This window comes from Python bivittatus, unplaced genomic scaffold, assembly GCF_059951505.1.
Source record: "Python bivittatus isolate LINGU-HERP-01145 unplaced genomic scaffold, Pbiv_v1 ctg000520_np1212, whole genome shotgun sequence".
Classification (NCBI taxonomy): domain Eukaryota; kingdom Metazoa; phylum Chordata; class Lepidosauria; order Squamata; family Pythonidae; genus Python; species Python bivittatus.
The window spans coordinates 1,198,302-1,226,179 of NW_028277080.1; the positions used below are offsets into that span (position 1 = coordinate 1,198,302).

The following is a 27,878-nucleotide window of genomic DNA, read 5'->3' on the forward strand; positions in this document are numbered from 1 at the left end:
TGCAGACAGTCTTATCTTCTTATGGTTTCATATACACTGTGAGTGATGCAAATCGACATTATAAAATAGAAATGTTACATCATAAGTGCATTTAAAAATCATAATTACAGTACCATTATATAAAAAATTATCACACTGTTTGAATAGTCACTTCAGAAAGCTTAAATTATTGCATTGTCACCTCATAACTAAAGAACACTAAAACAGCTGCTGGCACTTAGAGGATGCATTACTATGGTAATTCTACTAAAAACCACAGACAGTACAAGGGGAGGTATAATACTTGAAAAGATTTACCTTCCACCTCAAACATGCAAGACCAAAAGTAAATATAAGCAATTTAAATGAATAACTGTCCTACTGACTCAAACAATACTTTAATGAGGTGCAAACTCTGCATTTCACTGAAATGAAATGTCAAACATAGAATATCCAGAACATTAATAATGGCTCTGATCTTACATACTACTGTTACATTTCCGCCAATGGAATAATCAGATGTGGACAGTTCTTCCAGTAAAAGTCTCAGTAAAGTTCACAGAATTTAGCTCAAAAGTCAAAACATTATCTCTTCAGGTTGTTCTTAACTTAGCCAATTCAGCATTTTGATTAAGCCAAACCACACTTAATACCTTGAGGTCAGTGGCAGGCCAATAAAATCTTGCCTGCTACATATCCTTTCCTATATATTTTAAACTATATCACATTTACTCAATGGTTCCCACAAGCAAATTATTTGTGTAAAACCTTCATACAGTACTTGGCTGATTAACTCTAATTGCAGGTTTGCATGGGGAAAAAAAGCTTTGACCCAGAAACCTCAAGTTTATGCTTCCAGAGGAAGATTCCATGACAGTTCTTTAATTGTTAAATTAAAAACAACAAAAACACCATGAGAGGATATTTTACGATGTGCTTTAAATGAATTTTTACTAGAGAGAAAAATGTACATAATAGGAAGTAGCCCAGTTATGAAATAAATGGACAGGTCTGCTACCTGGCCTGATGGTGAGTAGCTACTTCGAGGAGGGAGCAGAGAAGTAGACTTTCTTTTACTGGTTAACTGATTTACACCTGTAGCATCATAAGTAACACTGGAGAAGCTCTGGATTATCTGAGTCCCTCTTGTTTTCAGGAAAAGGAGACTGTAAAATTAAGTAAAAGAGCAAGCCACCAAATGACCCTTTACAGTGGCCAGGCTTATAATCCCATTTCCTTAAATTAGCTAAGAAAGAAAGAAACATGTATTTTATTCAGTTACTCATTTGTGAATTGCTGAAAAAGGGTTTCCCTCATATTTTTTCCCAAAAAGAAAAAAAGGGATACACTCAAGTCCCCTTCCTCTTGCTTATATGAATGCTCACCTTCCTACTTTTAAGCACCCCCTATATGCCAGCATTATCAGTTTTTGTGCAAACAAGATTAAAAACATATTAATAGAAAAGCTGTATATGAGATTAGCGGAAGGCTCCCCCCACAGCCCCCCACCCATTGCACATTGCACAGGAGAAGCAATGGTAGTTAATCAGTCATTTAGGGAGATTCTGTGGGTTGTTGAAGCTGCATCAGAATGAAGAATTTGATCTAATTTTTTCTCACCAGTGATTCCTTATCTACTTCTAAGCTTTTCTAAGTACTGTTACTTAAGGTAAAGAAATAAAGACAAAGAATGAAATGATGCTCCAACCCCACAGAACCACTCTTAGAATTTAAAAATAACTGGTAGTTACAGTCCAATGTTTGTTCAGCTAGGGAGGGATATGGGGTGATCTGATGATAGGCACTGTCTTGGGGGCAATGAAGTAGTTGTGAGAAACAAGAGTGGTCTTTTGATATGCTGTGCATTCCCGTTGTTTTAAATGTGTGTTATCTTTGTTGTTGTTTTGATGCAGTGCATGTTTTGCATGTGATAAAGGTTTTGCCCAACTTTATTAGTGACATGTGCTATTAACTGAATATATGCATTGGTATTTTGTTGTGCTTTGTGGGAACATATGTGACATAGCATTTGGGGTACAGGCCTCTCTTCAGCTTTGCACTCAGCTTCCTGGTAAATTTACTTGTTTTTGAGCTTCATCTGCTAGAACAGAAAAAAGGTTCAAAAAAGCATTTTGTACTTTGGAAATCAGATCATACCTCAGTCTTGTTTTTACGAAAATTATTTCTCTTTTAATCTCCCCAATTTGCCATTTAAGAGCCATTTTGTGAACAGGTAATCCCTATTCCATTACAGCCATTTTTTGACAGCATCTATAACTTGTTCTCAAATTTCCCAATATGCACAATGGTCCAAAAAAAGATTATTTGAGTGCCTCTCTTAACACAGTTATCTATTCTGGGCATATCTGAGAGGATTTTCCAGCACTTATTGTAAGACATGCACTGATTGATATGGAAAGAATGCCACCAGGTGTACAAAAAGAGAAATTCACAAGGTAAGATTTTCCTTTTCTCTTTTGGCAGGCAAGAGGAAATGAATACCAAGAGAGTAATATTACATGAGGTATATTCTGGTTTTTTGACATTCTAGAAGTGTAGTGCTTCTCTTGGGCTCATTTTGTAGCTAGAACTGGCTTGAAAAACTACTATATAAAGAGTCAGGGAACTTAGTTATGAGCCCAATTGAGAGTTCCTTTGGATAGTCACCCATGTAATAAAACCCAATTACTTACTAAACCAACCAAAATTCCTCAACAATTATTGTAGCAAATAAATCCCTCCTTTTCCTTTTCTGAACCTATGGTTTGGGGATAAAACGTAATCCATATAGAAAAATTTCTGAGAAATGTTCCATCTGTCATACCAATAACCTTCATGTGCAAAGGAAGAAAAAAGGGAGATGTTACAGCTGGCGTGAGAAGGGATGAAGAGAGTCATTTGATTGTGCTAGGAAACAAATCTAAAAAGTGAAGTGAAGTGAAGTGAAATGAAATATAGAAGAATAACTATTGGGAGGCAAAGGGGAGGATATTTTGCAGAAATATAAGAAAGAGATATGAGAGTAATAGCATTATCCTGCTTGTCTTTCCCAAAAACTGGAATTTACAGTTAAGCCTTGCTATCACCCACACTCAAATGATATCAGTTCTTACAAGCAATTATGCACTCAGCACAACTTTCTGCAGAGACAACTCATGCACATACAGCACTAAGCACATAGACTTTCTTTCTGCTGAGATCACCAGAGACATCACCAACGGGCAGGAAAGGGACAAGGATACAGGAAATTCTGGGGTTATGACAGCAATTGGGACCGGAATTTCCATCACTAAGCAATGCAATCATAAAGCGCAATGTCACATGACCACATCACTTAGCGATGGCAATCCCACAAGTCCCGGTTGCCATCATTAAGTGAGGACTGAACAGGTCATTAAGTGAGGACTCAAGTGACCACAATGTGGGAAGAGGCATGAATCGAGAAGTGCTTGCTAACGCTGCTAAAACGTGTCCCAGGCAAGCAGGCTGGCGGCAACACCTACAGGTAGGCAAGAGCTATAAGAGGGCGGGAGGGGTACTGCAGGTGGGCGCTACAGAGTACAGGCTGGGGGCAGGTGCTGGGGGCGGTTGCTACAGAGTATGGGCACTATGGAGTACATATGCCATCTGGCCTGGGGCAGGGAGGGAGGATATCAGAAGTGGGGTTGGCTGGCCCCTTAGTGGTATGCTGTGCCCCCAGCGGCCTCTTGGATTTTTTAGTTGTTTATTTTTCTAATGTTTGGTTTTATAACTTTTAATGGTATTTATGTTTTTTAGTGTGTTGTAAGCCGCCCAGAGTCCCCCATTGTGGGGAGATGGGTGGGGACAAATTAAATAAAAATAAATAAATAAATAAATAAATAAATAAATAAATGTGGGTGGGTGGCCGGGTGCTATAGAATATGATATCCCCATGCCACCCAGGGGCTCCTTGGGAGAAAAAGCAATGGGAGTGGGAGCAACTTGCAACCTCCTACTGGCTTCCTCATTCTTTGCTTGGGAAGCCGGCAGGGAAGGTCACAAATGGTGACCATGTGACTGTAGGACGCTGCAACTTTGGTAATTGTGAGCCAGTTGCCAAGTGTCCAAATCAAGATCATGTGACTTTGGGGACGCTGTGATGGCTGCAACTTTGAGGACCAGTTGTAAGACCCCTCATTCAGTGCTGTCATAAATTTGAACAGTCACTTGAATGAATGGACCTTATGTAAGGACTATCTGTAATCTCACATGGTAATCATATTGAACACCCTTGCTGTTACTATTAGAAGTAAAATACCAAGTTAGTAGCATGATTACATATTCTGGAACAAACTTCAATTTAATTCTACACTTAGTGAAGAAATATCACATTTTGTTTGTTGTGAATCTTGGAGTATCATTCTTTCAGTGATCCTGGATTCCACCATTACTGGAGAGGAAGAAAAATTACACTCACTTCTCCCACTGTTGTGAAATCAGCCTGCATTGACAGTGCTCCAGACTATAAATTACTGCCCAGATAGGGAATGTAACAAAATTCCTGAGTGGAATCTTTCCAAATGTTACATTCTCCTGCTCACATAGGCAGGAAGAGGCTCTCACACACACCAACTCTTCCCTATTGAGGTGAGAGAAGCCTTATCTTTAAAAAGACTGGAAGCAAATCTCTATGGAAATAAGAGAGAACGATGTTCCCTGCCAGGAAAAGGAACTACAGAAAAAAATGTTCTTGAGCCCCTGATTAAAGGAATCTGGTGAGTTCTATGGAAGCAAACTCTGAGAAACTCTGTTTGTCTCCAGGGGACAGGTGAATGTTTTAGCCAAGAATCTGCAGTAAGATCTTTGATTTATATATTAGTTAATATCTTTATTCACCTTTGAAAACTATTGTCTCTGAAGTTCATTATATCAGTGCAACCATAGCTATTTTATATTTATTACATATTGGACTCTGAGCTGCAGATCCTTCACATCTTGCATCTGTCCCAAATAAAAAAGTCTCCTTGATGGCTTTTTATGTGAAATTCCTTTAATACTGTTTTGAGTTTTCCTTCTCTTTGCCAGACACTAAATAGGCTGTGGAATCCTTATCTGCCTCACATGCTGGGGCCAGTGGGGAGGGTATCAGGTAAAGTAATTCCCAGGAAGACAAGTGGTGACAGCACTAATACCAAGCCAGAAAGTAGTGTTTATAATCACAGAGAATTTCTGGGAAATGAAGTCTGAGATCTCAAATCTCTTACCCCAGGGGTTCAGTCCTGCTGTTATATCCACACTATGTACAACTCTCCCTGTCACCATTTTTGTAAGGTAAAGAGTTCCAAACACTGTATTTTTTTCTCTAACCTTCCCTTAGATATCCTTTTCTGACCAACCATACTTTCCAAGCATATTTGCACTGCAGATTTATATAAAGGCAGTTTTAATCTTCATGCTTTTCTTAATAATCCATTACATGGGATTCACCTTTTCTTAGAACTGCTACACACTTACAACTGCATGCAAAAGTTTGGGCACCTCAGTCAAATTTTTTGTGAATCCCTAAGCATGTGTTAAAATTTGCAAAAGGATGTTGTGCTTAATTCTGTACCATGCAGAATTTGTGTCAGCTCCTGTTCTCTTAGGGATTCATCAACAGAATTTAACTAAGGGAATTTAAATTTTCCCATGCAACTGCATCTACCTCATCTTCAGGATCCCTTTCCTGTCTAGTCATCATGAGCTCCGACTTACCAGTGTGTATGTATAAAATCAGGCATGTTTGCCCCCATACACATCACTCACTTTATACTTGATTAATTTGATATCAGTTATAATGGTGCCAAATGAAAAATTAGTGAAATATTTTAATTCAGGAATGACACTGTTGACTATTTAAAATAAAAATAAACTAGATCATGTATTTTCATAAGTAGCTATGCAAATGTAATAACTAAGTAAATAAAAACAATTAAATACAAAATGTAAATGCTAAAAATCAAATAAGTAATCAGGCAACACACAGAATCTGTGAGATTACACTGCCATCTAGAGATCAATTTAAGGACCTTCCTACCTTCCACTGTAATATTCATTTGATAGCAGTTTCAAATTAATCTGCAAGTTTATTATTTTATTATTTATTAATTCAATTTGAATGACCTCCCACTTACCATGGGCAGCTAGCAACCAGTTAAAACAACAAAATCAACAATAAAAATGAAAAAAATCATGATTGGGCAGCTCGTATAGTTACATAAATAGCACTACTACCACCCAAAATGGCTCATCTAACTTCCTGACCCAATGCCTGAGGGAAAAAGCAAGTCTTCGGTGTTTCCACTCAATTGTGGAGTATGTGAATTTGAGCCAGTTACTTTTTCTCAAGTCCAATCTATCATGGGTTTGAGGATAAAATGATGTGGTCCCATATACTGATTTTTTGACAGGAAAAGTAAGATAATAAGCAAGAAAGCAAACAAACAAATAAGCAAACAGCACTATAAATTTGTACACAATCAAATGGGGCATTACGACAAAATGCTATAATGTAAATAGCTTCTGTTCAGGAGTCAGTCATTCTGTTTCATTTTTTGTCCCTATAATTTTCCTTCTTTCCCCTCCCAAGCATTCACTGGCTGTGTTTTTCTGTTCAAAATTCCAGCTACTTCTGTTTAGAACCTGTTTTCATTCCTTCTCACTGCAACAGAACATTCCCTATACTACAAGTTATCAGTCTGTTCTTGCTGAACATGCTTAATCCTCATTGGGCTATTTTAGATTCCTGCCCTTTCTTTTCTATTTTTATTCTATAGGTTATATTCTATAGGATACTGTTAACATCCTTACGACCAATTCGAGTTTACATTAACTTATTTAATTTATCCAGTCATATTTACAGGTATCCCTTTCTCTCTCCCTGGGACGTTTAAAAATGACTACTCGGTGAGCCAAGAAAAATTACCTATTCACGTATTATTTTTGTATACTTTACATGTATCTATGTATACCTACACATCTCCTGTTCTGTTGTCTTCAACTCATTCAATATTTCATGCTGCTGAATTATAATGCGGTTGATTCAGTAGCTTTGTTTTCTTATTTTTCCCTAAAGAGTTTTGGGTATTTTAGAAATTCTACTCATTATTGACCTGATATTGTCTTTCTGTCTTTTTTTGCTAGTTATTTTCTGCCAGTAACAAAAGAGACTGAATATTTCCCTTCCTGAACTATAAATCTTGATACCTCAGATATAGAGGAACTTAGCAGAGAAGTTAAACTCATTGATGTTTTGGGAAATCAAAGGAAGAAAATAAATCATCTAACCTAAATTCAGAACACTTGTTTACAGAATTTAGGAGAAATCTAAGTTTCTCTCAAAGGAAAGGAAATAAATTATAATTCCTAGCTGAAGAACTGGAAATTTTAGAAAATCAAATAAAAAAATCTGTCAAAGATCTGTCACTTTGACTTTGACAGTTAGTGATTTCTTTGTGAATACAGAGAGTATTCAGACATCAGAACCTAGCTCATCAAGAACACTGATGTAAAACACTGCATATGGGAGGATGACATAACATCATATCTCTCTACTCAGAGAGCTTAAGAAAAGCTCTCTGCATATACCACTCTGATAGCATATTCAGACTCAAGTTTTTTTTGTTTTTGTTTTGTCTGCGCTCAGTCATTGCTGACCCTGCAGTGACTGCTTGGACGAGTCCTTGCAGTTTTCAAGGCAACTGTTTTCGGAAGTGGTTTGCCAGAGCCTCCTTCCTAGGGCAGAGCCCAGCTGGCGAGCGCAGGAGGCGGGGTTTCCGTTGCTTCGTGCCCTTTTCGGGCGTGCGCGGTTTTTCGCGCTTACCGGCAACTGCTCCCAACTCCTTTTTTGCAAGGCGCCGCCAGCATTTTTCCTCCCACCGGAGTGAGAGTCCCCATTTATCTACTCACGTAAGTTTTCGAACTGTTGGGTTGACAGGAACTGGGGAGGAAACAGGAGCTCACCCTGTTTAACGCGAAGGCTGGACTCGAACCGCTGAAGCGTCGACCATTTCTGGCCAGCAACTTTCAGCGTCATTAAGCCGCTGCACCACCGCGTCCCCCTCAGACTCAAGTTATTAAATGTTAAATGAACTGAGACACAAACAAATAATATTTCAGGCATTTGAAACAATTAAATTAGCAGATTTAGCACATATATTTATGACATAAATGCAAAGTTATAATTTCAGTGAGAAAACCAACCTTCATCCACTGTAAATTGACAGCTCTTATCATTGTAGAAAAGAATTTTCTTCTTATCAGGACGGGTAACAAAGATGATTTGGTCTCCTAAAGCCTGCCTCAAATATAAATACAGAAACGTAAGTGTATGTCAATTGTGATTTCCAGAATGTTGAGATTTTCTACAGGTGAAACTGCAAATATATGTATGAAAAATGTTCAGCATCCAGAGCCCATTTTAGAACCAGACTGAGGTGGAAGCCTACAGTTGATTTGCTCCTTTTATACAAGTAACAAATCTGTATCATTTGCAACCATTTTATGACAGATTGGATGAAAATACTGGACATGTATTCATAATTTTCTCCATTATGTTTCAACATTTATTTTTGTTTATTTATTAGATTTCTATCCTGCTCAGGGTATGGTATACATTATACTTCTTATTTTTTTTCTCTCTATGGGGAAGATTGGTCTGAAAGAGAGTAAAGACCAGGGCTATCCAATCTAGTTCTATGGCTGAGGATGGGTTAGAACCTGGGTGTCAGAATCCTCGCAATTGTTGTCTCTCCACAACCCTATAATCACTAAACCACAGATTAGCAACTTAAGAAAAAGTAATTGTTAAAGTGACTTATTGCTTGCTTTAGGTTTTCAAAAGCTTATTATGTAATATAGCGTTGCCATTATTTCTAGAAGAATAGATAACAGATATCAAAACTATTAACAAAGACTGGGTCCAGAAGGAGCTAATCATTCTCTTCCTATATTGGATAAGGAAAGAGTAATTTGGCTGCCTTGCTAGTTATCCTTTGAGCATGCATAATAGCTTCAAATGGCTTTGAGAAACTGTGCCATGGGGGAACAACTATTTTAGAAATATTTTTTAAAAATTAAGAAAAATAATTTATCCTCATTAACTTTTTGTGTAACTTGTTTAGAATTATGTAAATTGGTCAGTGCTTTCACAATACCAAATAGCTTAAAGTGAGCAAATATGTACAAAAATACTGTGCCTGTTGTTGCAATTCAATACCTAAGTGTCATTTTGTGAAGGAAAGAACATGTTATCTTAAGCTTTTGGCTTTAATCAAAAATAATGCATGTTAGACATGAAAAGCCAGAATTCAAACTCTTTCTCAGCCACAAGGGGGAACTTCTCAACTGTAGAGTCTGTACTGTCAGCATCAGTTTTCCATTTGCAAATCTGGTACATTTAAGCTGAGCCACTATACTTGGGCATAAATTTCACTGAATTCATTAGGGGTTATTTCTGACAAGATATACATAGCCCAGCATAGCATAACTGATTTGCTAAAACAAATAAGATAATGGCAATAGCTGCAGTTCAAAGGGATACAGAGACCTATTTTTTTCAGACTCGGAAGCTGCCAAATTGTTCAAGAAGAGACCTGCGAATTTGATACCAGGATTTTAAAAAAGAAAAGTAACACTAGTACACATCAATTGCTTCCAATTTTCTTCCCTTAAACTGCCTCTGCACCTAATTCAGGACAGCTGAACTAACCATTAAAGGAGGGAAGGAAAGTTATGGAGGCAAGTTCTGAACATCACCTGTCAGAAAATAGAACCTTGCATAGAGCATATGCCCAAAGTTGCTCTGCATTATAGTTTTTGCTAATCCAAATGCCTTGTAAACAGTTAACAAACTTGGAAGATGAAGTTATAAGTATTGCTTACCTTAATTGCTTTTTGTGCATTAGGTAGCCCTTCCTCAATATCTTCCAAAAGTATTCCTCCTAATCCTCGCTGATCATGCTTATCCAAAAGCCTCAGCAGGGCCTTTTTATCTTTTAAGTTATACTTAGGCTTGAAAGCGTATTTCCCATCTATAACTTCTATTTTAGGATTGTTGACAAGGGCCTATGATCAAATCAAAACAAAAAAGAACTCAGCTGATAGGAAATGCCATGCCATTTTCTATATATGTACTTTGTGAAATAATAATTATTAAACTGTGTGCTTCTATTTATCACAGTATTTACATACTGCACAAGTTTGAGAAATTAACAACCAAAAAAAAGGATCTGCCTGGGGCATGTCTATATGAATCACCTCTGATCAGTCTCCTTAGAATACAGGTAGTCCTCGACTTATGACCATTCATTTAACATCCGTTCAAAGGTACGACAGTGCTGAAAAAGTGACTTACAGTCAGTCCTCACAGTTACGACAGTTGCAGTGTCCCTGCAGTCACATGGTCAAAATTCAGGCACTTGGCAACCAGCATGTATTTATGTTGGTTGCAGCATCCTGGGGTCATGTGATTGTCATTTATAACCTTCCCAGGGGACTTCTGACAAGCAAAGTCAATGGGGGAAGCTGGATTTGCCTAATGCCCATGGCAAAAAAGATTGTAAAATTGGGCATGACTCATTTAACAACCACACTGCTTAGCGACGAACATTCTAGTCCCACCTGTGGTCATAAGTAGAGGACTACCTGTAGCATGTTTTGCTGTATCTGTGTCTCATGAATGACTGAATTAGTCAATCACTCTCAGTGCAGAGGTAGCAGAAATTATCTGACTCCAAAAGAAGTTGCCTGTTTTGTCTCTGCATGAGTTACTGTCCTAGTATTTACACTTTTTAATCATGTAGAAGCAGAAAAATTATCCAAGGCAAGTTATCTGCTGTGCATCTATGTATCTCAACATAACAATTGTGGAATATTAGCTGAGGATCAGATGAGTCTGTATGTCCCAAAAAATAAGAAATATATAACCAAAAATACAGTGTTAACATTACTCTTGTTTCTTCCTTACATTAGTTCAAAATTACAGAAAAAATGCTGGGTACAGAAACTTCAATAACATTCTCTTTGTGCTATCAGCATACATTTCAGGAACATTCTTCATCATGATAGTCTTAAAACAGGTCTGTTTTCATATTTTACTTTCAATTGTTAAATCTATTAATTTAACTTAAATAGTATTTAAACGTTGTAAATCCTATCCTTTATTTTTAGCATGTGTAAAAGTAAAATACTAAATTTTAATTCAAGAAAGGGTAAAATAACTATTAGACATTTGGAAAATATCATAATCATAGAAAATATCTGAGAATACACAAAGTATATATATATATATAGTGATCTTCACTGCTATTTGTTTATACAATTTCAACATTAAAACTAATTAAGATATAATACCACACAAATTAAAGATTACAAAGTTTCTATTCCCTGACAAATTTTTTACATATTTTCTTCACACAATTCATTTACATTATATATACTTAGAAAACAAACTTCTAGGGCAAATTAATCTTTATTGTTAAATAAAATACAGAAATTGTATAACCAGAAGGCAATAAACTTATATTTGATACATCTGCCTTCACTGACAGTTTGGGGCATGAGAGTTGATAACAGTTTCTTATTAAATTATTATTTAAAGTATTATTTATTATTTGATCATCATATTTATTTAAACTGGCATCCTGAACAGCTGCTTTTATTACCTCACTCATTAACCACTGTTTCTGCTTCAGTCCAATATCTAGATGCTGTGTTTCATCTAATATTTCTTCTAGAGTTAATGGGTGGGTGTCTCCACGTTGATGTCGTGTCTAGACAAAAAATAATAATTGTGACCTTATTATCTTTCAAAACTATCATGTTAAGGATAAACTATGTGCTGAAGCTGACAAAATATATGCAATATTATTTTGCTTATTATACAGTTTCAATTTCAATAGTTTACTGTTCTCTTCTTACTCTATGTTGATTTTTCAATATTAACATAGATATGAGTATGATGTGGACCACCAACAATACCAATGTATCATAAATATATTACAACAGTATTACAGCAATGTTATATTAGACCCATGGGATCACCAGAGTCAGGACTCATAACAGAGATTGTAATGCAGCTCCTAGAAGCTATAGCACTTCCCCACATACAACCTAAAGTATGAATCCAGTATGTAGATGACACATTTGTTCTAATAAAAAAGAAACAACTAGAGAAGACACATGAAACCATTAACAACACCTTCAAAGGAATAAAATTCACCAGAGGGGAAGAAAACAACAACACGCTACCCTTCCTGGATATCCTCATCAGCAGAGGAAACAACAGCAAATTAGAAACCCAAGTTTATCGGAAGACAACCCACACCAATCAAGTACTCCATTACCAAAGTAACAACCCAACCTCCCACAAGAGGAGCTGTGTAAGAACATTATTCAAGCGAGCACAAATGCATTGCAGCAACCCAGAACAGCAGAAAAAGGAAAAAGAAAAACTATACAACATCTTCCAACAAAATGGATATCCGTGTAATTTTATCAAAAAGTGCCTGACCACTCAACCTACTACAACACAACTTACACAAGCTATGAAAAGGATCACACTGCCATACATCAGAAATGTCTCAGAAACTACCAACAGACTATCATAACCACATGGCATCTCTGTAGCACACAAACCAACAAAATCACTCCAAAATATCTTAAGTAAACCAAAAGACCCAGTAGCCCAAGAAGAAAAAACAGGAGTCATCTACAACATACAGTGTAAGGACTGTAACAAACACTACGTAGGACAGTCAGAAGACTGGCAGAGCGCATCCACGACCACCAACTAGCAATCAGAAGACATGATGAAAACTCCTTAATCTCACAACACATGGACAGACTTAACCATAGTTTTAACTGGGAAACTGTCAGCGTTTTAGACCAAGCTAAATGAACCACTTTCTTAATCATAAATATTAAATGTACTCCATTTTAAGAAAAAAAATATTAAATCCCAATCTCAGTGTTCACTGGTTTGATCCAACAATAGTTCAGCTGGGAGAACAACATACTGTCCCAACTAGCAAACGCAGGCCTGAACTATTTTTTGCCCCTTTCTATTTTTTGTGTCATGACACAATATTTAAATATTGTTGATGAAATAAGGTAACCATAAAAGGTGCATGTAGTAAACATGGTAACAAAATGACTGTACCTTCATATAGTTTACTATCTTTGCAAGAACTCCAAACTTGTAGCCAGAGCCTCCAGAAAGAGCTTTCAGATTAAAAGATCCATTGCTGTGGTCTGTAAAGGGAAAAAAAATATAAAGAGAGATTTTCATTTTGTAGGACAGGCATATGAAATATATCCTTTTGTTACCAAACCCATGAAAACACTGACTAGTAATACTTTAATGGGCTATTCCATGAAAAAAAAAAAGGGAAATTCACCATTTTGTTATACAGTACTGTGCAAAAGTTTTAGGCAGGTGTGAAAAAATGCTGTAAAATAAGAATGCTTTCAAAAATATATATTGTAATTGTTTATCAATTTACAAAATGCAAAGTGAGTGAACAGAAGAAAAATCTAAATCAAATCAATATTTGGTGTGACTACCCTTTGCCTTCAAACCAGCATCAATTCTTACACTTGCACACTTTGTACACTTGCACAAAGTCAGGGATCTTGTAAGATTAGAGTCAGGTGTATGGTTAACCAATTATACCAAGCAGGTGCTAATGGTCATCAATTTCATATGTAGGTTGAAACACAGTCATTAACTGAAACAGAAACAGCTGTGTAGGAGGTTTAAAACTGGGTGAGGAACAGCCAAACTCTGCTACTAAGGTGAGGTTGTGGAAGACAGTTTCACTGTCCATGCCAAGACTGAGCACAGCAATAAGATACAAGGTAGTTATGCTGCATCAGCAAGGTCTCTTCCATGCAAAAATTTCAAAGCAGACTGGGGTTTCAAGATGTGCTGTTCAAGCTTTTTTGAAGAAGCACAAAGAAATGGGCAACGTTGAGGATCGTAAATGCAGTGGTCGGCCAAGGAAACTTAATGCAGCAGATGGAAGACACATCATGCTTATTTCCCTTTGACATCAGAAGATGTCCAGCAGTGCCATCAGCACAGAACTGCTGGAAAACCAGTGGGACCCAAGTATACCCATCTACTGTCCAGAGAAATCTGGCCAGAAGTGGTCTTCATGGAAGAATTGTGGCCAAAAAGCCATACCTCCAACGTGGAAACAAGGCTAAGTGACTCAACTATGCATGAAAACATAGGAACTGGGGTGCAGAAAAATGGCAGCAGGTGCTCTGGATTGATGAGTCAAAATTTGAAAGATTTGGCTGTAGCAGGAGGCAGTTTGTTCACTGAGGGCTGGAGAGTGGTACAGTAATGTCCGCAGGCAACAGTGAAGCATGCTGGAGGTTCCTTGCAGGTGTGGGGCTGCATTTCTGCAAATGGAGTTGGAGATTTGGTCGGGATCAGTGGCGTCCTCAATGCTGAGAAATATAGGCAGATACTTATCCATCATGCCATACCATCAGGGAGGCGTGTGATTGGCCCCAAATTTATTGTGCAGCAGGACAACCACCCTAAATATACAGCCAATAGCATTAGGAACTATCTTCAGTGTAAAGAAGAACAAGGGGTCCTGAAAGTGATGGTTTGGCCCCCACAGAGCCCTGATTTCAACATCATCGAGTCTGTCTGGGTTTACATGAAGAGACAGAAGGATTTGAGGCAGCCTACATCCACAAGAGATCTGTAGTTAGTTCTCCAAGATGTTTGGAACAACCTACCTGCTGAATTCCTTCAAAAACTGTGTGCAAGTGTACCTAGAAGAACTGAAGCTGTTTTGAAGGCAAAGGGTGGTCACACCAAATATCATTGATTTGATTTGGGTTTTTATTCTGTTCACTCACTTTGCATTTTGTAATTGATAAACATAAACAATTATAATATATATTTTTGAAAGCATTCTTACTTTATAGCATTTTTTCACACCTGCCTAAAACTTTTGCACAGTACTATATATTTATTAGAACTTTATTGAATCCTAAAAACACTGGAGAAATCAGGACTTCTTAAAGCACAATTCACTTTCAAAGGAGTAAATCTTCAAGTGAACAAATTGAATGTGTTACTCTGAAAAGACTACCTACTTATAAATGTCCCGTTATTGTTCACTATATTGCTACACATCCCTTGGTCTGGACTTAAACCAGCAAAACTATTTATTTAAAAAATGTATTAATGTACTTTAACCAAAATTAACATGCCAAAAAATACTCCTAACTAAAAATAATCACAACAGATCTGACTCATATGCAAACAGCTGAAAGTCTCAATAATAATGGTGATTTTTTTTAAGTTTAAGAAAAAACTTAAACTTACAGAGTTTTACAGAAATACAAAATAGCTTTGTGTGAAAATATGAAGTTTCTCAATTTATTCTGAATTACAGTAACGTATATTTTTCTTCTGATAGGAAACTGCTATCAGGACAGTGCAGAATTTAAATAACTGGTAAATCATAAAAAAATACAGGAAGCAGTTAACGAAAGTGACATTGAAAAAAATCAGGAAAACATCTATGTTTGGAGTCCCCCAAAAAAGCTCTCTCTCTCTCTCTCACTCAAGCTCACACACTGCAATTCAAGAAAATGAGGGGATGTGGAAGACACCTACAAAATGGAAAAGAGGTTTCTGGCAGATTTGTACAGGTCACACTATCATGGTTCCAGGTTATTTAAGCTGAAAGCAGCTCGAACTATAATGCTTTCAGGTTTCTTAGGCTGAAAAAGAACTGGAAATATAGCAGAGCTGTATTTGCCACCCCACCATGGCTAGAAGATCTAGAAGGAAGTCGTGTTTTGAAGTATTGAAAGCTTCCCTAAAAAAAAGGAAAACACTCAAACTCTCCCAATAGTTTTTGGTTAAAACAGCTCCAATCAAGTGAAAATAGAAAGGATTCTAAGTAATCAGCATTGTCCAAGAAAAGCAAATGTCCACTTATGTTCTATACAAATCACTGAACTTGCTTTACTATAGTATCTAGACAAATAGGAAGAACATTCAGTGACCATTTTAAAAAACTTTTTTTGGATTATGATTTTAAATGTTTTTATATGAAAAACTATTTCTGGAAAAAATGTTGGACAACAGGAAGAAAATGGCAATGATCATAACTTCGTATTTGTTTTATTTTATATTGGCTTCATTTTCTTAATTTCAGTTAAATGATGTATTCCCAGTTGAATCATAGTAAGTGGCAGTACCTAATTGACTAGCTGGATCTTGAAAAAATTAAACAGGGTTTGTTGGCCTGGTTGGTACTGGGATGGGAGATCATGAGGAAATGCCATATTGTAAACTAAACAATGAAATTGAAAAAAAAAATCTTAGAAGAATGTAATGGTACGTCACCTCCATACTGTTGACAAGAAAATAACATGTCTATGTAATATAGTATGCAGGAACTAAGCGTGATTTGAAGGAAAATTTACCTTTATTTCAGACTCAAGCAGCAAGGCAAAATAACCTCTCAAATTAATTTCATAAGGTCTATGTAATATAGTATATAGGAATTGAGATTGATTTGAAGGAAAATTTACCTTTATTCCAGACTCAAGCAGCAAGGCAAAATATCCTCTGAAATTCATTTCATAAGGTTATTTTGAAATTTCTTTCATAAGTTTGACAAACTGATAAGAGACTTGCTTACTTGCTTGGTCAAGATAATTAACTAAAAATAGACTTTGTATACCTGAATGTATGCTTTTTTTCAGAGGTTATTCCATTTCTGGCTTGTTTTATAATATTTTATTTTATTATGATTTATGCATATATATTTTTTGCTTGTCATTTTGCCAGCTATGCTGAGCTATTAAAAAGCAATTTACAAATGTATTTATATATTTATTAAATCACATTTATATGGTTACCCACCTCACAAGAAGCGACTGGGTGGCGTCCAAAGTTAAAGAAATAAACAAATCTGAACACAATGTCTAAACATACTGTATTTGTTGTAACTATCATCTGATTAAATGACAAACTATAATTATAGAAATAGGCCAGAAGACAATCGAAAATGGGAAATCTTACGAAGCCAATTCAGAAACTACTGCTGCAATTTCACAGACTTCAATACCTTATATTATAAAGTGGGAGACAAAGAAGAATGGGAAGTCAAAAGGTATCTTTAAGTATAAAATGTGTGAATGTGTATATTCCCATATGCATGTGTGCAATTCTCCTCTTTTAAGATTTTGCCTGTACATATTAATGTTTCACACCAGCTTAATCTGCTATTAGAAGAGAAAAGAAACCTGAAGATACTAACACAATAAATATCAAAACAAAGTAAAAGAAAAAAAGAAAAAGAAAAAAAGAGCACATTGTTTATAAATATACTTCATTGTTAAATAAGTGTTTAAGGAGGTTAAGAAAGAAGGTAGAATGTGATTTGATATTGTATATATTTCAGATTTATGAATGATTTCCTCCTTGGGCAGGGGTCTGATGCAAATGAGCATAAAGGAAGCTGTCAGCTGCATTCTGCTTCAGCCAATAGTAGCAAAGCTCCATCTTAGCTGTACCAGAAGCTGTATTAAACAGCAGATCAGCACTGTTCCAGCATCTTTTCGGAAAAGAGGTATGTCTATATCTTAAAAAAAAAATACTGTCTTATAATTATTTCTTATTTGCAAAAAATAAATACATCTCAGAAAATCAGAACAGGTAAGACCCCTTACTGATGTATTTTTAAATTACAGTTGCTTTTGATTCTGAAGCTTGTTAGTATGGTGGTTAAATGCAGAGGTGCTTGTCTTGTGCTAATAGAGAATCTTGCCATCTGTGCATTCATGAAGAATTGATGACCATCCATTTTAGAAAGAGACTAACACACCCAGCAATTGTGAACAAGATCTTTCTGAGGTTCTGTGTTTCTTAATCATTAATTTAATTTTGGGAGGTTAAATATAATAAATAGGACTGTGTATTTTTAAGTGTTAGAAGATTTTAATTTTTCTCCAAATTTAAACAATCACTAAACTGCAAAACCAATCTTATTAACCAAGCCAGTAAACTGATCTTTGCATATAGCGTTCCCATCTTGCAATTTTATAAGATGAATCAGTAACTTGCTAACATGAACACAGCTTCAAAGAAATCAGTTGGGATTGTATCAGTTTAAGCAATAAATAATCTTCACCAAAATCAATTCCACCTGAATTATCTACTGGAATTTATATGTGTAAGTTATTACATATACAAGTAATTTGTTTTATATCAGCTGATAATAGTGCAATATTAGGTATTCAGATATAAGACACAAGTTTAGTGGGGCTTGCCCACAAATGAACAGATGTAAGATTGCAACCAAATTGCCAGAAGTTTCTGGATTTTATTCAAAGCTTGGTTCTAAGATTCCTAATGAGGATTATTTAAAATGACCCAGTGAACTTTGTAAATAGCATACTTTTATTTTTCTTTATGTAACCAAGTAAAATTTCATTGTTATAATAACCTAGGCAGTAAATAAATACAACTTTTATTTCAAAACATATGTTTAGCTAGCATTCAGTTGTAAAGATATATACTAAATTTATAACTCTGATGGAACAAGGTTTGTTTCAAAATTTTAAATCCCTCAGTACAAAAACTGCCATCATGGATATAGAAATATATATTATGAAACTAATTAGTATGGGACAGAAATCCATTTAGTGAATTTAATAATTATTTTTATAGTTAAATAAGCATAAGCAACTCTGAATACCAATTTTGGTATGAAATTCTATCATGTCTCATCAAAAGTAAGATTTAAAACAAAAAGAAATAACAATCACTCTTGTGAAAAACTGACTGTTTATTCTGAGGACAGAAATTTTAAATTTCCTCCTCCCCAAATACTGTGTTCTAAAAATTCTGAAATGTGTTGCCTTTTCACTTTTGCACAGTTGTAGAGCTTAATATTGCATCTAACAGTATATTATTTTTGCCATCTGAGTCAAACAATTATACACTATCAAAAACTAGTATACTGTACCTTTTCAACCCAAATTAAATTTCAATATTCAGGGATTTGTTTCCCAGAAAAACTTTCAATATTAACTGTTCCCCTGTATCGTGAGACAGACTAGTTTCTCTAATAACTTAGGCAAAACATGCCTGAAGAAGAAAGTTGTTGCCAAGAAAACAACACAGCCATGGAAATCAACTTGAAGGAGACTTTACGTTAGCTTACTCATATCTTTCTATATTCCCTGATCCAAATCCTATTTTAAATATATTCTAAATATTTTGACTCATATCAGTGTTGCCTCTAGTAGTAAATGCAAACTAGATCTGCGACATATGCAGCTGTTCTGTCAATTGTGCAGTAAATTTACAAATTCTTATGGCTAAATGGAATACATGGCCTTTCAGTACATACTACTGCCACCAAAGAGGGATGGAACCAACTAGGGGGTTACAAGTAAATGCATATGCTACTCATGTCCTGCAACTTTATAAAATTTTATATATTCTATACTGTATATCTAGAATAACAATTCTTATGTCTTGTTTTAGAGTGGTTCAAATATAACCTTGTGGGCTTTTCTAAACATTCTACTTCCTGTGGGCCTTTTTCCCCCTCTTTATTCCCCACTTAAAATTTAAAATATAATGTATATCCTCCTTTTAAAAATCATCCAATGAGCTTCCATCACTGAAGATGAACTTGAACCTGTGTCTCCCTGCTCCTAGTCCAACACTTTAAGCACTAGTCCATACTGGCTGGATTCCAAGTTTTGAAGTAAGGTCAATGTGTAAAGAAAATAGCTGGGAATATTTTAGAGTGGCTTAACTGGAAACATAAATGCTCACTCAGTAACTTTGACAACCATGACAACTTAGCCATGAGGACAATTTCCGCCCACTATTTAGAATCTGGATGATTCTTAGGAAGAAAAATGGAGAAAATTCATAAAGAAGTTCAGTCTGCTGAGAACTCAGTGACTATTTCTGTTCTTCCCCCACACAGAATTCTGTGCCAAATCAAGACAGTTACTTGTGGATGGGCAAGGAGGAAAAAACAACCTATCTTCATTCCCAAACTTAAATACAATAAATAAATTCAAGAACTAGGGCTACCTTATCTGGATGACTAGATAGCAGCAGTTTGAGTTTTCTATACTTCTTTTTTGCCATGTAGTGATTGTCTCAGTTTTTGCAGTCCAGATATGGTAGCTCACTAATTTTCACATGGATTGAATATAATAATTCTTGAGTCCCTGACAAGTAAAATTGGTCTAGAACTCATTGCTTCTTGGTTCTACTCCAGAAGTGTTCTTCCAATTATCTTTGACTAGAGATTAGTAATCATGTGGAGTTAGTCTTCTTCCCAAGATAACGTGAATAACTGTCTTTGGCTTAGAGCTTCTGTTGGTCCCATATAGAAATGTAGTTCCCAGAGAAATCTATGTATGAAATGTGGCATTGTGATGACTTTTCCCTGTCCTATTTGACTTTTCTATTCAACCTGACTTCAGAATAATTTCTGAACAAAGCCATTACTTTGGAATTGACATCCACAGGATTCTTCTTGCCACCGCACTGAATATAGTTTCTTGTTGTTACAGATATAAGGCTGTATTACTGAAAGCGCCTGCAATTTCCTATTTAACTTGACCCAGATAAATATTACATTAGTAGAGCATGAATCTATACCTAAGAATTTAACAAACCTATGGCAGAAGCACTAAAGTCTCTATGTAGGATAGCTTTTGACATGCAGCCTTGTCAGTCCCCAATTTGTTGATATGTGAACTAAGAAGAGCACTACAGGATTTCATCACAGGTATAGCCAGAGTTCCTTACTTATCACTGCCTGGCAGACTGACTTGATCATAAAACAAAGCTTTGGAAATTTTCTAGCATTCTTTTTTGAAGGAATTAACTGACATGTGCGAAAAGAATGAGCGGAATAGATGGTATCAGTTGGCAGACATGATTACTAAAGCTTTAGATGGTCATATAGTGTATATATGCTATTTACTTTCCTGCCCCAAATGGAGGAGTTGCACAGCTGTGGCTGAGACCAGGAAGACTTTCCTAGGAGGAAATTCCACAATAGGTTGCTTTTTTCCTCCCACCTTCCTATTTTCAGGTTTGCATAGACTTTAGAACTACCCTATGAAGGGGATTGTTGTCCTAGACTGCAAAAATAATCTAGAGGATCTAGAACTGAAATGGGATCTGCTCTAGAACTTTCTTCCCTTGGGAAGTCACAACTTCTGCCTAGTAACTAGAAATAATAAAAGTTGGGAAGGAATCTACTTATATTACAAGTGTTTTCCTTTCTGGAAATTTTGCTGGAACCCCTTTACTGAATCTATCCCTGAGATGTAGTGGCTACACTCCCATGGTCTGCAACTCAGATCTAAACTTGCTTGGAAATGGCAAATATCAACTGGTGGTAGCTTTTTTCCTTTGAAACAATTCCATGATCCTACATGGCTTTTCACTCTACTGTGAGTGGCCAGCTCCTTCTTCAGTTTTTTCTGAGATATGACTTCTCTAAGCTTCTCCTGGGAAACAAAGAAATGAAATAGCAGGGTGGGTGTGGTCAATAGGGCACTGAACCAGACTGCAGTCTGGAATCCTTTTAATATAATTCATAAAGACCTCACAATGAGTTATACTACATTCCTCAAGCACTTAAACGGACTGCTTAAAAGTCTCTCCTGCCTTCTTATATTGGTGTGGCTGATATGTATCTAAAGAGGTGATGCTTGGTGAGATATCCTCTGCTTCTTTTTCTGACCATTATTAGGTAGAGGAAATTTGGAAGCTCGGTGTCCACAGCATCATTTGGATGTCTGGGATCAGAATTATATATGAAAACTAAAATACTGTTAGAAAAAGCATCTTTATTGAACTCTTTTACATACTTTCCTTTGGCTATAATAAATTAAAGGTTTGTACATAGCCTTCAACCATAATATGATTTGAACAAGGTTTGTCTCTTCCACCCAGTTTTTTCCCCTGCTCTGCAGTCTCATTTGTACTCATAGCTGTAGAAGGAAATTGTTTCCCACAAACAAGAAGGAACTTTTCTAGGAACCAAGTAGAAAACCATTTTCAGATCCAATTAAATTCTGCTTTCCCAGTTTCAGAGACAGACTTTTTACCATATTACTTTTCCTATTCCTCTTTGAGGAAAGCACAGTACAGTTTTGATTTAAATAATAGCTAGAAAGGGGGAAAATGATGTAATTCAATATGAGTGACACTGATCTAATGCTGCTGTTATTGTTCTAGCAATGAGTCTGTAAAAAGTTAAGTACTGTAGTTTAAGCTGAGGTGAGCAACTTATATGCATCCTCCCAGGCCAGCAGCCTTTTATGTGACCTTTGTGGGTACCCACAGCATCCCTGTCCTCTTCCCACTTGCCTGTCCCTCCTGATATAATGATGTTGCCAGCACTGAATTGAAAGGCATTTGTTTCTGCAAGCCCAGCAACATAGCATCCTCTCAGTATAGCAGCTTTAGAGCGTAGCTTTATGGTCCAGTTACTGGCAGACTTTCAGAAAATCAGCATAGTGAACATTTAGCTTTATCACTGCCAAACACTTTGGCTTCAACAATAAAGATGAAATCAGAAATCAATAATTGCAACACTACAGCATTGGTAACCCCATTTACATCATCTAAAGTCTTCAAATGCATCTTCAAAAAACTTTTTGAAGGTACAGTCCTATACAGTAGTATAATATACTGTATACACACACACACACACACACATGCACACACATATACATGCATACATGTAGTATACTGGGAGTAATTCCAATAAACTCAATAAATTTGTGTAGTCTTATACATAATTGTACTATGAGGTATAGACAAATAACCACACTGTTAACTAGAACTGAACTGTAACTGATTATTCAGAATAACTAAGACTAGCATGCCAGTCAATTTACTAGTCAAACATTCCAAAATGAATGCAGGCAGCATCTTGAAGATTTTATTTTACTATGGTACCATCTGCAAAAAAAGAACAGCAGCAGAGATTGTTTATTATCTAGTTCTTCAGGCAAACGTTTTTCTATTAGGTATTTACTGCAACAGCATTACTCCCAACTTATTTGCTAAAGGAATCAGGAAACTGATGACGATCTGTGAAGAAATGGCTTGCTGACCTTTCAGCACTCCCATTTTTAAAAACTGGGCTTTTGTTTTTCTTTTTTAATTGCTGTATCCTATTTTGTTTATTCTTTGGGAAGACTGCACCACCAAAATTTGGCACCAATACAACTTTTTCCCTCTCAAAACGAAGAGGAAGGTAAACCACTCTAATTTCCATCCTTAAAGCTCTAAAAAAAAATCCCTGAAATATGGCTAAAAAACCCAACCCTGCCCCTTCCAGTAATGTCATTATCTTTCTAGTGACGTCACCTGAAAACCTCCAGCTTGTTGGAGAAGGGAATTGTGGCCATCGACCCTGGGTAAATTGCCTACTTGTGTTTTACAAAGAAGCATTCATGACAATTAGTCGACTAAAAATATGAGCTTTTCCAGTTTTAGTTTGTTGGTTAAGGAGGAAGAAACTGTAACTATTTATATATTTTAATTTGTTGCAGAGAGAGAAATCAGAGGAGTCTCCAAACATGGCAACTTTCAACATTAGCCACTGGAATGAAACTACATCCCTCTACCAGTATCTTGGCTTTCAAGTGCAGAAAATTTACCCTTTCCATGACAATTGGAACACTGCCTGTTTTATCATCCTGGTCATATTTATATTTACTGTAATATGTTTGGTGGTACTAGCTTTTTTATACGAGCTGCTTGACTGTTGCTGCTGCGTTAAAAACAAAACCATGAAAGACTTAGAAAATGAACCCAATCCTGTTAGATCTATGATGAACAGCTTCAGAAAGCATGAAACAGAAGTGGTGTAGAGGTGGAATGATCTTCAGCACCAGAATCAAACAGATGTTCAACATTATATTGAAGCCTCTTGTATTTTAAGACCAAGCAATTCGGATCCTGTTTAGCCTTAAATATCACTATTAGCACTCCCTTTTTTCTTTTTTTGGTTGATGGGTAGAAACCTGAAAAGGTCACAAAACACTTGCTAATGGATATGTCACTGTGTGGTGTGAAAAAGGAGGGTTATTTTGTTTTATAATAAACTGCTGTTGACTAGTACTGATGAATTAAATACATTTTTGTTCATCCAACTAATTTCTTTTTGCTTTATTTAGAATGTAGCCAAAAATAAATTAACAGATATTACCACAGAATGTAAAAAAAATCATTATTTGCCATTAAATCAGTTTGATTATATTTTTAATGTATCAAAATAGTAGTTTGATACTCCATTACCCCAAACAAGAGATTATGCCAGCACAAAAGTTTCAGAATAATCTTTTACATACCTGTTAAATATTACATACTTAAAAGATATGGATTATTATTAGTTGCACATCAAAATACTGTTTCTCAGTGCTTAGGTAGTCTCTAGTTTCTTAGCAATTATATTCCCTGTAGTTAATCATACAGTGATCTCATCAGCACTACACAAGTACTGATAAGTCACCTAAGAAACAGGGCCAAAGGAAATGTTTATGCTTCATTATCTAGTTCAGCATTTCATTTTTAATATTTTATACGATACATTAATAAAAAACCATAGCAAACACGACAGCAAACTTGTTTCCTTATTTTGATTTAAAGGAAATATTAAAAACATGGGACTGCCATCAAAACAAGTAGTTATACAGGTAGTCCTTGACTTACAACCATTTGTTTAACAACCGTTCAAAGCTACAATGGTGATGAAAAAAGTGACTTATGACTGGTCTTCGCACTTATGACCATGGCAGTGTCCCCACAGTCTCATGATCAAAATTCAGGCACTTGACAACCAGCATGTATTTATGACAGTTGCAGCATCCCAGGGTCATGTGATCACCATTTGCAACCTTCCCAAGCAAAGTCAATGGGGGAAGCCAGATTCAGTTAACGACCTCAGCAAAAAAAGTCATAAAATCAGCATGACTCACTTAAGGACCACATCACTTAGTGATGTGGTCATAAATTGAAGACTACCTGTACACCAAGTCCTCCATGCCAAAATCTGTCCTATCCAATATAATAAAGGTTTCATATCATTAGAATGGGGCAGCAGTCTTTTCCTAATCTCAGTCAACACAAATAAGTCCATTCAAACCAGTTCAGGATTATAACTCCTTGGCTACATTACTCTCCATCAAGTCTAGCTCTTACATTGCTTATTTTATCAGCCCTGAACAATAAGATTAGTCTGAAAATTAAAAAAGGGAAGCGGAAAGAAAGAAAGCACATTTATGCAACAGGAAATGACAGAATGTTAAGGGTTGTTTTTATTATATAATAGTTATTTGATTTCTTTGTGCAACTGCAAAAATTAGCAGGATTTTTGACTCACTGCTCCTACATCAATTCCAAAAGGCTCCATCAGAAATCCCAAGATCCGTAACATCTCCCAGAAAAAAAAGGAAACACACATGCCTGAAAATATCTCAGAAGTAGAAAGCTAGGTTAGTGTTAAAGGAACTTAAAAAAAACAAAACTAAAAGTATAAAGTAATCAGGTGCAAATTACTTGACCATTCATTGTAAAGCTAGAAAGACCACTAAGTAAATAAGTATGCATAACCTATAAATACAGGTAGTCCTTGCTTAATGTCCACTCATTCAGCAACTGTTCAAAGTTATGACAGCACTGAACAAGGGGTACTTACAACAGGTCCTCATAGTTGTGGCCATCACAGCATCCCCATGGTCACATGAATGCAATTTGGGTACTTGGCAAGTACCTTGCTACTATGACGTCGTGTGTCCCACAATCACATGATTGCCATTTGCGACCTTCACTGTTGGCTTCCAATAAGCAAAGCCAATGGGGAAGCCTACAGGAGGTCACAAATGGCAATCACATGAACACAGGATGCTCCAGCTGTGTGGGATTTGTCTAACGACGGCAACTGGAACTGCCGGAACTGCTGTTGTAAGTCAGCATGGTCATGTGACATTGTACCTTATAACTGCATTGCTTAGTGATGGAGTTCCTGGTCCCAATTACCATTGGTAAGCGAGGACTACCTGTATGTAAGTACTTAATACATTATTATACAAGACCAAAGAAATATTACAAGGGGATTCAGAGTGACTTTGGTACTATAGGTGCACTGCATAAACATTCAGAAAACACAGAAAAATAGCATTCCTGTTCCATTTCTCTTATCAATTGTTTCTTTCTCTCTTTCTCTACACACACGCGCACACACACACTGAAGATCCAGGACTGAATTTCCAGACATTTCTATTTTTAGTTAAAACAACCACAGAGACCCTAGGATGGATCAGATACAGGGTTGCAAGAAAGATATATTCTCCACATATTCTGCATTATGGGGTAATTCAAACACCTTTTTTCTTCAACACCATAACTGTTATTTACTGTATCAAGGGACACTAGACATGGGGGCAGGGAAGGTGGAAGATCACTTGCTTACATACTTTGCTTTCATACCTCTGCTTGAAACAAAAAAAAATGCAAACTGATAATTCTGCAAATGGATTACAAACCCATTATGCTATTCCTTTTCAGGATAAGCAACATTATACAGAGTACAAAAAGCAAAGAAATTTAAGGAATGGATTAAAAAAAAAAAGAAACATTGGTAAAACTAGTTTACATCAACATAATTTACTATATTTCTCCATACTTCATTATTCTTGTAAAACATCGTTGTTTGCACAACATAGACACATTGGTTCATAGATTGCCTTTTGTTTTTTAAGCTTCGCACCTCTCTTTTTGAGGATCTCACCAACTGTATCCAACACAACTTTTCTCATCTTCCGCTATCTCTCAACTCATTCAACTCTTTCTTCATATTTCTTTCTCTGTGACCAAACCACTTCAACATGCTTCTTTCATACTGGTTATTCAGTGCTGTATTCATTCCATATTAATCAGCACCCATTCATTCTTAATCCTACTTTTTCATGTTTCTTCATGTTTGAACAAATACACTTAATTAATTCCTGTCCAATGAATTCAACTTACTTTAGTTTCTTCAGCATAGCCAACTCTCAAATTCCATATAACAAAGTGGCAGGTGCATGCTTGTGTAAACAGCCATTTTTACTTTGTCAAACATTCACTCTTTTCAATAGAGCACATATTACCCATTTGAGTATACTGATAGAATGTATACTAAAGATGAGAAAATGGATGCAGAAATTTTAACATGTATAAATGTACCTCTCTACAATCATTTACACATGTTAAAATTTCTCCATCCATTTTCTAATCTTTAGTATACACTGTACCAAAGTACACAAATTCATCAATTTGGTTTAATTTTTCACCCTGTATGTATAAAATCCATATACCTCATTGCATCATACAATTTAGTGCTGGTTGTAAAGTATTCAGGATTTCAGCTAACAACACAGCATCATCTGGCTACAAAAGTACATTAATAATGTTCATATATCCAATTAATATTCCTCTAAGGACACTCAACAATTTCTAATATATTTATCCATAAATATATTAAGAAACCAATGGGACAACATGCCTCCACGTCTTACTTTCTATTCAGTATGGAACCACTCACTAAGCTTTCCAAACCTGTTTTATTTTCATCATATACTACTTATGTTGCATTCAGCCTTATTTTCATGCCAAATATTCCATTATTCACATCTATTCATGTTATCACATGCATTTTCAAAATAAACAATCATACTTTCTGTTTTACATGCATACATTCCTGCTAAAGAGCGAAAATTTGGCCTGGATACCCCTGCTCAATATAAAACTGCACTGTACTTCCCAAATTTTGTTAACTGTCACCTCTTGTGACCCTTTCAAGCAGAATTCTATA

The 27,878-nt window shown here is 36.0% G+C and overlaps 2 protein-coding genes across 3 annotated transcripts in view; one reads left to right on the top strand and one right to left on the bottom strand.

Moving 5' to 3' along the window:
- Positions 1 to 27,878, bottom strand: part of GTF2E2 (general transcription factor IIE subunit 2) — a 46,269-nt gene that overhangs the window by 13,230 nt on the left and 5,161 nt on the right. For both annotated transcript variants that reach the window (XM_007425702.4, XM_025165089.2), the window contains exons 3-6: positions 13,139 to 13,230; positions 11,643 to 11,750; positions 9,862 to 10,044; positions 8,182 to 8,275 (exon numbers count right to left, since the gene is read on the bottom strand). In XM_007425702.4, the coding sequence (XP_007425764.1) occupies positions 8,182 to 8,275; positions 9,862 to 10,044; positions 11,643 to 11,750; positions 13,139 to 13,230 (477 nt within the window). The remainder of the gene's footprint in view (positions 1 to 8,181; positions 8,276 to 9,861; positions 10,045 to 11,642; positions 11,751 to 13,138; positions 13,231 to 27,878) is intronic.
- On the top strand, positions 10,040 to 24,152 carry SMIM18 (small integral membrane protein 18). Its single transcript, XM_025165090.2, has 5 exons — positions 10,040 to 11,057; positions 11,673 to 11,723; positions 17,007 to 17,135; positions 17,455 to 17,594; positions 23,575 to 24,152. The coding sequence occupies exon 5, from the start codon at positions 23,602 to 23,604 to the stop codon at positions 23,893 to 23,895; it is 294 nt and encodes a 97-aa protein (XP_025020858.1). The 5' UTR covers positions 10,040 to 11,057; positions 11,673 to 11,723; positions 17,007 to 17,135; positions 17,455 to 17,594; positions 23,575 to 23,601; the 3' UTR covers positions 23,896 to 24,152.